Below are 13,615 nucleotides of genomic sequence, written 5' to 3'. Positions count from 1 at the left end.
AGAGTGGCTCACTACCATCTCCAGGGGGATCTGATGCCTTCTTCTGACCTCCACAGGCATTGCATGTGGTACACAGACATACGCAGGCAAAACTACCCATCCACGTAAAATAAAAAGTAAAAAAATAAAGAGACAATGAATGTACAAATGAATGCCATGTAAAAAAGGAATAGAATAGAACAGAATAGAATAGAATAGAACAGAATAGAAAAACAGAATAAAATTGGTAATGTACCTAAAAGTACTTTTCTATTGTCAATGTCTTAGTTTTGTTACTGTACTGAGATACAGGTTGTTACCTCTGAGGTAGCTGGGGAAGGTATTCAGAGCTGTACAATAGGCTACTACGCCACATATGAGTTTAGAAAATACTAAGCTGTCTGGCTAGAGACGCTGTACTTTTTCTTTTTTCTTTTCTTTTTTTTTTCGGGGCTGGGGACCGAACCCAGGACCTTGCGCTTCCTAGGTAAGTGCTCTACCTCTGAGCCAAATCCCAACCCCGACACTGTACTTTTATTAGGCATTTTCCCCCAGCATTATTCTGCGGGGAAAACAATCTGTAGCAATTTTACAATGAAACACATATGCAGCAGGATACACACAGAGCACAGAGAAACCATAGGCAAGGTGTGTGTGGGGGAGGGTGTGGGTGTGATTTTAGAATCTGTGGACACTTGGGAAACTTCAAATACTCAGTACTCGCTGACTGTTACTGACTGTTTTGATGTCTTAGGATGAAAAGAAGCAGAGTTATGACTCAGGCAACATGAAGACATCCCACTTTTGTAGAGGGCTTACCCCTTGATTCTCTATAGAGGTCACTTTGATTAGCAATCAAGAGAGAGAGAGAGAGAGAGAGAGAGAGAGAGAGAGAGGGAGGGAGGAGTGACAGTGGTTAAACTATACACTTAATTTTTTTCTTTAGTGGTGATATGCTGACCTCTGTCATGGCATTTGTTTTGAAGCTAAGGATTCTGGGGTGTGGAAGACATGGTTTTGGCAGCTAGTGCTCCGTGATACTTGGAGACACAGTCAGCCAATTATGGTTCTTAGAAGTGACCACACCAGGAGTCCTCCTCCCACCTCAGAGTGAGTACACATGTCAACTATCAATCAACATGGAAGAAGGACCCAGATCGCAAATGATAGATAGTGGTGGGCTGGATCATATCTCTATGTCCCTTGCAGTCAGAAGTATAATGGGATGTTCGGATAATATTAATTATCAATGCAATTAAGTAATCCATGTGCCTTACATCATTTATCGTCACAGCTACTCTGTATGGCTAGTACTTCTTCCTTCCTGTTTTATGTGTGGAGGATTTAAGGTTCGGAGAGGTTGAAGCATTGATGTCAAGTCACACAGATAAAATCGGTAGAGACAGTGGTAGGGCTCCTGACCCATTCGTGTACTGCTTTGAAGTCCTATGAGTACCCTAGAGAGCGAAGTTCTTGTCTTTACTATCGTGTGCCTTTATAGAGGCTCAGTGATTTCCAGGACACTGGGACTGTTTACAATTATTAAAGGAAACCCAAACAGTTACAGACAGGGAGCTCGAGGGCAAGAGTTCTGTATCTGGCTGTTTACTCCCCTCCTACAAGCCGACAGTGTTGGTTTTGGAATCAAACCAAACTCCTTGGAGCTCAGGGCGTGCTCCCAAGAACAGGTGTGGCACTGGTAGCACCACTCTCTGCGTTAGATAGAGGCTTGATGACCTAACCCTTTAAGAAAATCCTCACTTCGGTCAATCTAGGTTGAAGCTACAATGCCAGGGCCCCTCCCTGCTTGAGCATTAATTATGTAGAGTAGATAAAGCAGTTCAGGCATCTACATTCCTGACATTCATAAAAGGCTGCCAGGAGAGGGGAAATCTTGGTCCATACAATATTGACTAAGGAGGGTATCTGAAAGCTTGTCGAGAACTCATTTTCCCCAGCCTTCGGAACTTGAGAGATTTAACGCCGCGAGAAGAGAGATGCTATCCCCTTGGGGAAGATGATTACCTTTTGTAGAGGCTGCAGGAGAAATCCGATGGCAACTATGACTATCAGCACAATGACAGCCGAGAGAAGCCCCGCGACCTGCAAGAAGGAAACAATTCCTATGATGGCTGGTGCTTTCGGCCTGGCTCGGGCTCCTCAGTCGTCAGCACTGTGCTGGCCTTGCGGCAGAGACGCTCGAATATCTACCTGTGTTTTGCCTCCCGTGCTCTCCTGAACCCCTGATCTGGAAAGGGCTGTGCTCCCTGCAAATCCTTTGAAAGCTCCAGTGAATATGTTGCTCACCCCCAAGGCAATTAACTCCTGCGGGAGACAAGGGAGGAAGCTGTGCCTGAAAAGGTCTCTTTCAGAAGAAGATTATGTGCGCGGAATACCTAATTCGGCCCAGTTAGGCTTACCTGGTTGCCATCAATGGGATAATCGTATTTGAGGGAATACACGCTAGCAACTGAAAAGGCCACGGCAAAGCCGACAATCGCGATGCCAAAGCAGTCTCCTATGGTGTCTTGGAAAACTTCCACACTGGGGGTAATAGGGGGTTGAAACCTGAAATTGAAAGCAAGCAAAGCTATATGCCACCAACTTGTTCACAAACTTAGGATTATTATTTTATTATTAGGCAACTGAATGAATGAATATGGACTGGGCTGGATTGTGTCCTTTTTTTTATTTTTTTAAGTATGGCCTAAGAACTTGATTCTATTGGAGATTCCCCTCTTACTGTCATGAAGTAATGCCGCCTGTATCAATAACCGTTATAATACACCCTGGCTGGAGTGGTAAGATAGAGTCGATCTTGCCAGCCCACCGGAAGTGTCATGTGTACTCATATAACCCTTCAGGCAAGCATCTTAGGTTCCAGCCATTGTCATGATGGGTTTCACAGCTTTTACTCTCAGTGCCCTCAATAATTATCCATGACGGAAGGCTCTCGGAGCAAATACAACTCTGGAATAAGAAAGTAAAATCTTCTTCTCATTGACAACTAACTTTTCATTGAAAACACTGATAAGCAGGCTTTGGGCTTTGCCCTGTGCTCTGAAGAACTGCTAGGGTCAACCACGACCAGAGGAGAGCAGGTTTTAGCATAGGTGATAAGGGTTTCAGAGATAGTGTGCCTCACAGGGGATACTTCGACATTTATGCTTATAAGCTCAAGCAGTAAGGATATTTGCTAGTTGTATTATAAAAGCTGTCTGTCTCAAACAGCGTCAAGCGACTAAATGTTCAGATCCCGTCAGCATCCGCTTCAGACCTGTTGCTTACTGGAAGTGCGCAATTGGATCCAGTCAACTGTGTCTGAATTGTTGTTTTATCTTTTATGTCTTTGATAATAAATACCCAGCTGTGGTTTTGGAAAATGTACTTATTAGTCCATGCAAACTAGAAAGGCAGATTGCAAGTTCGTTTTCAAAAAATGAACCTAATAGCAGAGATACAATTAAAGATTGTATTTTATATCAAAACAACTAGGCACCTATTGTTAGGATAATTTTGCTTTTGTTTTGTCTTCTGAGCATTATAATGTGGTATGACAGAGTTAACTGGCCAAAGACTTCGTTCTTTCCCTGAGCCTGACTTCTCACTTGTCAAATGAGACAATAATACTGTTCTCTTGTCTTCGTAATTATATGGGAAGGCCAGCTAGAATAGTGAGTGTGAACACTGTACATCATGAAATACAGCATGCCTGCTGATTAAGCCTGTGTGATGCCCCTGGAATCTAACACAGCCTCTCTGTATTGTTCCTTCCCTTGGGTCATGTTATTTACACAGATTTAATGTGCGCATGTCATTCCATAACAGTACCTTCCAGTGTGCTATATGCACTGGTAGCAAACTAGCAAGAATTAATAATCATTACCCTGAGTAATAAGTCTATTTGCAGACAACAAACATTTAAAATGCTCACTTGATCACTTAGGGAAAAAATGGAATGATTTAAGACACAGCACATGCCTTGTATCTCCTTTAGGTGCTAAGCCAGCAAGTGGTGATGTTTGGGTTTGAAATAGAAGCTGGGCACATAACATGCCACATACGTAGACTCATGTACCGCTTCTGGGATCTTTACCAGTTTTCGCTCCTCCCCTATATAACCAAATGCGTGGAGGTGCAGTTTAGTGAACTTGCCCAAGGACAGGAGGGGATTCTGAAGTCCAGCAACTTCAGATGCTCAGGAGCTGGGGCACCGAGTACTGTACTTGGCCATGCTGCCTCTCTGGGGAACTCATGGTTAATAAACGAGCTATACCCTTCCCCGCCCCACACACCTGGTGGGGTTAGAGCGTGGATGTTTGATATGTTTACTAAACAAGGATTATCCCTCAGTGATCTGAGGTTTATCATTTATTTTCAAAACCTTTTTCCTCTGACAAGATTCTCTTTGATGTCTGCATTTGTTTACATTTCTTGGGGTTTCTGTCTCTAAGACACTGAAGTGACGTACAGTCAATCCCTTGAAAATTGCAGGCGAGAAAGAAGAAAACCAGAGATAGCCTTTCCCAGCCTCGTTCCTCACAGCTTCTTAAAACTGAAAATTGACTGTTTTGATTAAGTGGAACACATGAAGATATACACACATATGTGTATATTTATATAAATATGTGTGGCTTTAAAAGCCACACATATATTAGCTCTTAAAGAATTCAGCTATATTAAGAGAGATGCAGATATAGTGGCTATGTTTATATAATTTCTCTAAGTATCAAATACGTGTTAAGCCTAGAGAAAGGAAAATCGTCTTTTATTTATTTTAAGAGGAAAGCAGCTTTTCTTGGGAAGGACGTTGAAGCCACCAGTGCTCTCTGTGGTTAGAGGTGGGACAGAGAACACAGCATGAAGCAAGGCTCTCATCTTAGCTGGCCAAACACACGGAATAAGCATTCAGATTCGGCACCCAGCCCTCTAGCTTTGCTCTGAGTGTGATCTGGAGAGAGGGAGAGTGTGCTGTCTGGACTCCTCAGCTGCTGTGCCTTCTGTGTGTCTCTTGGATGTTTGGAACGTGGCTCTGGTGACCTCAAATGAAGCACTGCATGTTGTTTATGGTTATTTACTGATCAGGAAATCTGGTTTCAGAGGGTGTCTCTTTATAAGAAAGAAATAATTTTTTTTTAATTTTTACTATTTTCCTAATTTTCATTTATTTTTTAAAGGTGTGTGTGTGTGTGTGTGTGTATGAGTGTGTGAGTGTGTGTGGTGTGTGGTGTGTGTGGTGTGTGTGTGTGTGAGTGTGTGAGTGTGTGGTGTGTGGTGTGTGGTGTGTGTGTGTGAGTGCATGTGTGTGTGAGTGTGGTATGTGTGTGTGTGAGTCTGTGGTGTGTGTGTGTGTGAGTGTGTATGGTGTGTGAGTGTGTGGTGTGTGTGTGGTGTGTGGTGTATGTGTGTATGAGTGTGTGGTGTGGTGTGTGTGTGTGTAAATGCGTGTGAATGTGTGGTGTGTGGTGTGTGTGTGGTGTGTGTGTGAGTGTGTGAGTGTGTGAGTGTGTGTGGTGTGTGTGTGAGTGTGTGGTGTGTGGTGTGTGTGTGTGAGTGTGTATGGTGTGTGAGTGTGTGGTGTGTGTGTGAGTGTGTGAGTGTGTGTGGTGTGTGTGGTGTGTGAGTGTGTGGTGAGTGTGTGGTGAGTGTGTGAGTGTGTGGTGTGTGTGGTGTGTGGTGTGTGGGTATGAGTGTGTGAGTGTGTGTGGTGTGTGAGTGTGTGGTGAGTGTGTGAGTGTGTGTGGTGTGTGGTGTGTGTGTGTGAGTGTGTGAATGTGTGTGGTGTGTGTGTGAGTGTGTGGTGTGTGTGTGAGTGTGTGAGTGTGTGTGGTGTGTGGTGTGTGGTGTGTGTGTGTGTGTGTGTGTGTGTGAGTGTGTGAGTGTGTGAGTGTGTGAATCTGAATGCAGGTGTCGTTGAGGTCATAGGAGGAAGTCACCCTGGGAGTGGAATTATAGGTGGTTGTGAGCTGTCATGTGGGTGTTGAGAACTGAATTCAGTTCTCTGCAAAGGCAGCAGAGATTTTCACTGCTGAGCCTTCTCTCCAGTCCCAGTTTTCACTGTTTGGAGTCCTCGGTTGCCTGCTTTGTGAGTTTTTCTATAACGAGACTCTAAGTGCCAGGGGTTCAGGCACTCTTTATGATTGCTTGCTCAAGAGAGAGAGTGCAAGGATTTTTCAAGGGGCTTGTGTGGTTCTGGTAACCACAGGCACTTCTTCCCTGAGTGCTCAAAGATGCCAGCATTGACGATATACTTACCCAAGACTCATGTTCCCAACCACGGCCACGCCAAACCTCTGTTCAAAGTTACAGCCATAGGATATGCCTGTTGCAATTACAGTCTGCAGAATTCCAAATTGCCCAGATTAGAATGTGAGGTGCAACTAAGAATGATATAAAACCAAAAACAAAACAAACAAAATAATAATAGCAACAACAACAAAAAAATCCAAACCATTGCCCCAAGCCCAAACCCACTAGCTGCCAAACCTAGCTATCTGAATTTGATCCCTGAGATCCATTCAGTGGAAGGAGAGAATCAATTCCTGAAAGCTTTTGTCACAATCCCAAATAAATAGATAAATGTAATGAAAAGGTAAAGAATAGCCCAACTTGAGACCCATCCCATGAGCAAGCTCCAATCCCTGATACTCTTAATGATGCTCTGCTATGCTTGCAGACAGGAGCCTTGCCTCACTGCCCTCTGAGAGGCTCCACCCAGCAGCTGACTGAAAGAGATGCAGAGACCCACAGACAAACATTAAATGGAGCTTGGGGACTCTTATGGAAGAGTTGGAGGAAGCATCGAGGGCCCTGAAGGGGCTAGAGACTCCACAGGAAGAACAACAAAGTCAACTAAGAGCTCTCAGAGACTGAGCCACCAATCAAAAGCATACACAGGCTGAACAGAGGCACATGGGTAGCTCAGTCTCCATGTGGGTCCGACAATCAGAGTGAGGGCTGTCTCTAAAGCTATTGCCTGTCTGTGGAATCCGTTCCCCACTGGGTTGCCTTGTCTGGCCTCAGGGAGAGAGGATGTGCCTAATCCTACAGAGACTTGATCCACCCTGAGGGGGAGGAAGGATACATAGGGAGCTCCCACCCTCTCAGAAGAGAAGGGGATGTGGGATAAGGACTCTGTGAGGAGGAATGGGGCAGGACAGCAATTGGGATGTAAAAACCAATCAATTAATTAATGGGAAAAAGGTAAAAACCAATAATAACTACTACCCTAGACCTACTTACATTTTAAGAAGCCCCAGGACAATTCTGGTTTGCACAAGCATCACAGCTCAAGTTTAAAGGGTCTCTCTCTCTCTCTCTCTCTCTCTCTCTCTCTCTCTCTCTCTCTCTCTCGTTCTTTTGTTTTGTTTTTTTAATATAGCTTGGCCGTGAAGGTCTTGCTATTCCCACCTCTGAAAGAATAAACCCAGATAGCAGGGAAAGTAAATCCCGATGAAGGGAAGAACCCATACTAAATGTTAAACTCAGAAACTGGAGCTAGTGCTCGCCTCACAGCAACCTGGCGTACGGACGACCTTCTCTCCTTGAAACCCTAGATTATGAGTGAAATTCTTCTGATGACAATCGTTACCATGATGAGTTCGATGGGGATGGGCACTGGAAGCTTGCTCCTGTAGCGCTGGTTGATTTCCTTGACGACAAACACGACCACGAGGATAATCACAGATGTCACCAGGTCTGCGATGTTCGTCTTCTGAATTTGTGAGAAGACTGACTCCAGGACCTACCATCAGAAACACAGGGGCCCCAAAGTACAACGTGAATTTGTAATTCAGACGCACTTCTCTCCAAACAGATTAAAACGGGCAAAAAAAAGACTGGCACATTGCCACAGCCTTTGTGTGCTCAACTGCTGTCAACCATGAGCCCTGAAACTGCGAGGGGTTGTCATGAGGTACAATGGGGGTAAATTAGCATAACCAAGATCACTGCTTTGGGGATGCGTCCGTCTTTATTTTTTATTTTCTAAAAAGACCTTTGGCTGGTATCAAATTTTGTTGGGTGTTTTTCATGGTTTTACAGCGGATCCCCCTCTGCTCCTCAGTCTCATTAACTTCTTGTTTTGCAGTGCTAGAGCCTGAACTAAAATCTAAGGTCTCACCCACACTAGGCAATAGCACTGTTTTTTATCTCATACGATTTGCCACTGTTCTGTCCAAGGAACCATTTCTGTTTTCTGAGTGTGTGTGTGTGTGTGTGTGTGTGTGTGTGTGTGTGTGTGTGTGTGTGTGTGTTTAAAGGACTCCTTTCATAAGACAGATTTCTTGCTTTGGGTCACATGGAAAATGCCTACACTGTGCAGAGTCTACTTCCTGAAGGAAGTTGGTTGTACACCCATAGGTCCAAGACAGCACAAGCAGATGCGAAGGGGGTTTCATGCATACCCCAGTTGTGGAATACTTTCGTGTGGGAGTGAGAGTGTTTGGAGCAGGTGCTGTCTCAGAACCCTGAAGACTGTCCCGAACAAAATGGAGTCACACATGCTAAATACTACACAACTGAGCTGCCAGTTTAAGGGAGCAGACTGTCTTCTTTCACCACAACACAAAGAGAGCACAGTCTCACAGCCTAAGAAGGTAGCTGTGTCTGCTTTGATCCATACTGGGATGGAGTTTGGGAAGGGAGAGTAGCTGGAAGTGACCTATCGCAAATCAACCAGGTTTCTGTTTTGTTCTATCTGATTCCCACCTTTTCAAGCTCATTAGTCTGCTATTTCTCAGTGGGGTTTGAGACCAAATAAGACCATTTTTTGAGGGTAACAGAGAGAGGTGTCAGTGTCCAAAGTTCTGGTTAATATCTCAAAACTAAAAAGTTTATCAAAAGGGACAAATTATGTTCAAAAACTGTTTCTGTATACATTTTAAACCTTTCTTCCATGCACAGTAACTTAATTTATGTTCAACTGTACTGGAGTGAAGACATGGAACAAGGAACTTCATATATTTGTGTGTGTGTGTGTGTGTGTGTGAGAGAGAGAGAGAGAGAGAGAGAGAGAGAGACAGAGACAGAGACAGAGAGACAGAGACAGAAAAAGAGACAGAAAGAGAGTAGGCTGGCTTTGAACTTACAGAGATCCACCTGCCTCTGTCTCCCAAGTGCTGGAATTAAGGACCACCATGCCTGGCTTTCTGCATTTTTCAAACCTCAGGAATACTTACTTTGAATATAGAGAATGGGTCGCTGTGTGCTGGGACCGTCAGCTGTAGCATGAATTTCAGTTGAGAAACCAGAACGTGAATGGCAGCAGCCGTGGTGAAGCCGCTGATTAGGGACTCGGATAGGTATATCACCACAAAGCCTATCTGCAGAACCCCCAGGAGCAACTGGGGAGAGAAGGACAAAGCCTGTTAGTAGCGACCACGAACACAAGCAAGCCAAAGGCTTGCACCTGCCGTAGGACTTCAAAATGCAATGCTCAGTCGTCCGCCATGGCTGGAGAAGTATCAGATCCATCAAGCACCTTCTTCCTTCCTCTTAGTGGTTAGGTGCTGTATCTTTACAAGACTTACCACGAGCCCTTTAGAGTAAAATCTTGCCTAGCACCAGCCTTCATAAATTTGTTGTCCTGGCATGCATGGGTGAGTGCCCATTCATATCTCAAACGAGTCACTTAAGTTGCTTATGAAACATGTGACCTGGACTGGCTGTTGGTTCAGAGGGTTAAAGTACTTTCTGCTATGCCAAATGACCTGAATTTAATCTCTGGGGCCCACATGGTGGAAGGAGATAATCAAGTTCTCCTATGGACCCGCCTCCCCCCCCCCACCTGTAAATACATAAATGTAAAAAGTAAATACATAACTGCATTCTGCATGTTAAAAGAGTGAGGTTTTAGCCAGGGAACAAAGGTGCTTACTGTCCCCACAGCATTACTGTTTACAGTGAGTGTGTCAAGTGGACTCTGCTTCTCTCAGACACTTGACAAAATTTCCACACTCAGAAGTGTGCAGGAAGCAAATGAACGCAAAGTTTGTGAATACACTGCACACACACGGCCGCAACACACTTGTGGCCTCATACAACTGACGTTTCCTTCCTTTTAGAAATGGTTTTAAGCTGTGATATCATTGGAACCTTAAGTAACATCTTGGAAACCCATAATGTTTTCACGGTCTATGATGGCGTTGGCCCTGAAGCTTGGGAATGAAGGTGCAGACTCACTGCAATGTTTTCCAGATTTCTTCCCAAGCCTTTTATATAGGTAGTTAAAAAGACAAAGCACCAATTTCCTCCCAACTAAATTATAGCAGTAACTGAGGCATTAGAAAGAAAAACTTCCAAAGTTAATATCTATATCTGTCTGTTTGTCTGTCTGTCTATCTATCTATCTATCTATCTATCTATCTATCTATCTATCTATCTATCAATCATTATGATTAAATATAGTACTGAGTCCAAGATAATTTTATTGAATTAAGCGTTTTATTCCTTACCATGTACACCTTTTAAAAAAGTATCCTCACCACTTTTATTTTTATGTAGATTGTGTTTATCTGTTTCTACCTAGATCATGTTTAGCCTGTGGTTGTGGTTAATGACTCAAATACTTGGCAAGTCTGGGAGGATGTGTGAGGAGTTAAGAGCGGGGCGGGGGGGAGAAAATAAGATCAAGATACATTATATAAAATTCTCAAAGAGTAAATAAGAAGATTATTTTAAAGTACTTCCTATGGTCCACACAATGGAGGCAGACAAACCAAAAATTGAGGAGGATTCACAGGAGGATGAAGAGACAGAAAGATAGTACCAGTCAAGACAAATTACACTAAGTGGGGCTCACCTGAATGATTCCAGAAAGAACAGTCACCGATGCGGCCACCATTACCTTCTCCTCTATCATTGAATCATTTTCTGCCGAGCTTGAGGACAATGCTGGAGAAGTATCGGAGCCCGAGGCCACTCTTGTAACTACAACTCCCACCATCATGCTCAGAACTGGAAACGGACCTAGTTAACCAAAGGTAAATGATGGTCAGGATGTGCCTCCCTACGCCTGAGTTGCGGCTCAATCACGAAATTGCATAAAACACACTACTGTGTACAACCAGCCCTACCCCTAATTCTTACAGGAAATTCAAACAGGAAATTTGGAAGTCTTCCAAATGATGCCCAATCTGGAATTTACAGTGGTTTTCTTTTTTCTTTCTTTCTTTTTTTTTTTTTTTTTTTGGTTCTTTTTTTCAGAGCTGGGGACCGAACCCAGGGCCTTGCGCTTCCTAGGCAAGCGCTGTACCACTGAGCTAAATCCCCAACCCCTACAGTGGTTTTCTAATACAATTTAGGAAGAGTGAGAAAAACCAGCCCGTATCAATACAGTGATTGACTTACCCACAGATATGTGTCTAGATGTGCCCAAGAAGAAGTAGGTGATAACTGGGAAAAAGGCTGCGTACAACCCATAGGCAGGAGGGATGTTGACCAGCAGAGCAAATGCTAAACCTGGAAAGACAACAGCCCAGTCATCAGGTTTCATCGGGTCCTCCTAGTATTTTAGATTTTAGGTTGGGTGTTTTGAAGTAAATCACCACAGTAACGCAAAATGTATTCCAAACTAACATTGTCAGAAGAACTCACGAGTATGAATCTGCAATCTTGGCTCAGGCAACAGTCTCTCAGAAAGGATGTGTGTAGCACAAGCAAGCAAAGAGTTGAGAATAAAAATGCTCGGGTGGACGTGTGGATCAATGAATGAGCATCTGCCTAACACATAGATGCTCTGTTTAATCACAGCACTGGAAAAAAACAAAAAGGATGCTATCCCCAAAGGATTAAGCTCAGCAACAGATCACTTGCATAGCATACAGGATGCCTTAGTCTGATTCCTCAGTATTGCAAAAGAAGAGTGTTTGGGGACCTAGCTGAGGCTGAATGGTAGTATATCTGCCATGGACTTACCCTGCTCTCCCCTAATCCCATTGAAGACTCAGGAAGTGACCATAACGAGTCTCCTTTTAGACTGGGCCTGGAGGCACATGCTTGTAATCTTAGCACTTGGGGCATAGAGGGAGGAAGAGCAGAAGTTTGAGGCTAACCTAGGCTACATGAGACTTTCTCTAGTTTCAAAAACAAGTGAAGGAACAATACAGAGAATGAAAAAAAGAAAGCTGTTGGCAAATATGTATCAGATAAAGGTTCAGTGTCAGAAACATATAAATAACCCTTGCAACTCTGTAATAAAAGACAGGACCTCCTAGCCCAGGGTGGCCTCAAACATGCTATACAGTCACACTTATGATACTCCTGCCTCCACCTCCTAGATGCTGGGATTACAGGCATGAACCACTACACCTGATTACTATTGTGCTGGCAATGGAACCCCGGGCTTTGAGCATGCTGGGCAATCACTCTACCAACTAAGCACATCTCAGCCCTTCTCCTCTATCACTGAATGTTCTACTGAGCTGGAGGACCTAAAATTTTAAAATTTTATCTCCAGCAAGGAGAACTAGGGATCTAGTTCAGTCATATAGTTCTTGATTGGTTTGGGTCAGGCCCTGGACTTGATCTCCAGCACCAAACAGAAAGCAAATGAAGTAAATGATGAAGGATTTGAAGACTTATTTTTCCAAAGGCATGCACAGGAGTAGCAAGCACAAGAAAAGAGAAGATACTTAGTAAACATCATTGGTTATTAAAGAGATACAAACCAAAGCCAGGATGTGATTCTGCTGCTTCTCACCCATCAGGATAGCAAAGATAAAAAGAGAGAGAGAGTAAGCAGGACGCCTTGGAAGATCTGAAGCCACATGTGCTGGTGGGAGGGTTGGAAGTGACACAGTTGTGCACCTCTACAAATGACTAAACCCTTCCACCACAGGACCAGCACTTAGACTCCTGGGGATAGATTCAGACCATTGAAACATCTTTTTCACAGAAAGAGTTGCATACAATGGGCACAAATGTTCACAGATCGTTCGTTCATCATCCCTCTGAGTAGAAATGACTCAAAGGTTCAACCAAGTGTGGTATAAACCATGCCACAGAATGCTGTCCTTGCTACTATATGAGTAAGCCATGGTGCTAAGAGGTAAAGAATCAGATGCAGAGTGCAACAGACAATTCCATCTGCACGAAATATCCAGAATAGGAAAAATCTGTAGATTTATGGTTAAGGTGATGAGTGGAGGAAGGAGTAGGAAGGGCCTACATCAAATAAAAAAGGCTTTGGTTTGTGCATTTGTGAAGAGAAGGTAGTGGTAAATATGTTAGAATTGGTGATCTTAGATGCACAACCTCTATGAATAACCCCCGGAGTTACACATATCAAAAAGGTTGGCTGGCGTATAATGTGTCGGTAGAATGCAAACCTAGTAGGTGTGAAGCCTTGCTCTAGCGCGTGCGTGCGCACACACACACACACACACACACACAAATCACGAGAGTGAATTTTATGATATGCAAATTATATCTTCAAAATAGAAGAAAAAGTAACAGAGGAGAAAAAGGAAGACAAAGTTACCTTGCAGCACAGCCACCAGCCCAGTGCTGATGCCAGAGACGATGTCACTGAGAAGCCATTCCTTTATCTTGTATGCTGGCAACCAAGATGCTATGGGGAACAAAGACAGGGCAATTTTCTTGGCCTTTTGTGAGGAGCAGCTGAAAACATTGAAAG

At 43.8% G+C, this 13,615-nt stretch overlaps 1 protein-coding gene across 1 annotated transcript in view; it reads right to left on the bottom strand.

The window, feature by feature from the left end:
* Slc26a3 (solute carrier family 26 member 3) overlaps window positions 1-13,615 on the bottom strand; it is a 40,886-nt gene that overhangs the window by 15,421 nt on the left and 11,850 nt on the right. The window contains 9 exon segments of the mRNA NM_053755.2: window positions 2,005-2,082; window positions 2,191-2,304; window positions 2,400-2,547; window positions 6,235-6,317; window positions 7,571-7,723; window positions 9,159-9,323; window positions 10,781-10,947; window positions 11,329-11,439; window positions 13,460-13,599. Of these exon segments, the coding sequence (NP_446207.1) occupies window positions 2,005-2,082; window positions 2,191-2,304; window positions 2,400-2,547; window positions 6,235-6,317; window positions 7,571-7,723; window positions 9,159-9,323; window positions 10,781-10,947; window positions 11,329-11,439; window positions 13,460-13,599 (1,159 nt within the window).

The sequence above is a fragment of the Rattus norvegicus genome, chromosome 6 (genome assembly GCF_036323735.1).
Source record: "Rattus norvegicus strain BN/NHsdMcwi chromosome 6, GRCr8, whole genome shotgun sequence".
NCBI classification, from domain to species: Eukaryota; Metazoa; Chordata; class Mammalia; order Rodentia; family Muridae; genus Rattus; species Rattus norvegicus.
The sequence above is the reverse complement of the archived record's forward strand: the minus strand, read 5'-3'. Positions and strand labels throughout refer to the sequence as shown.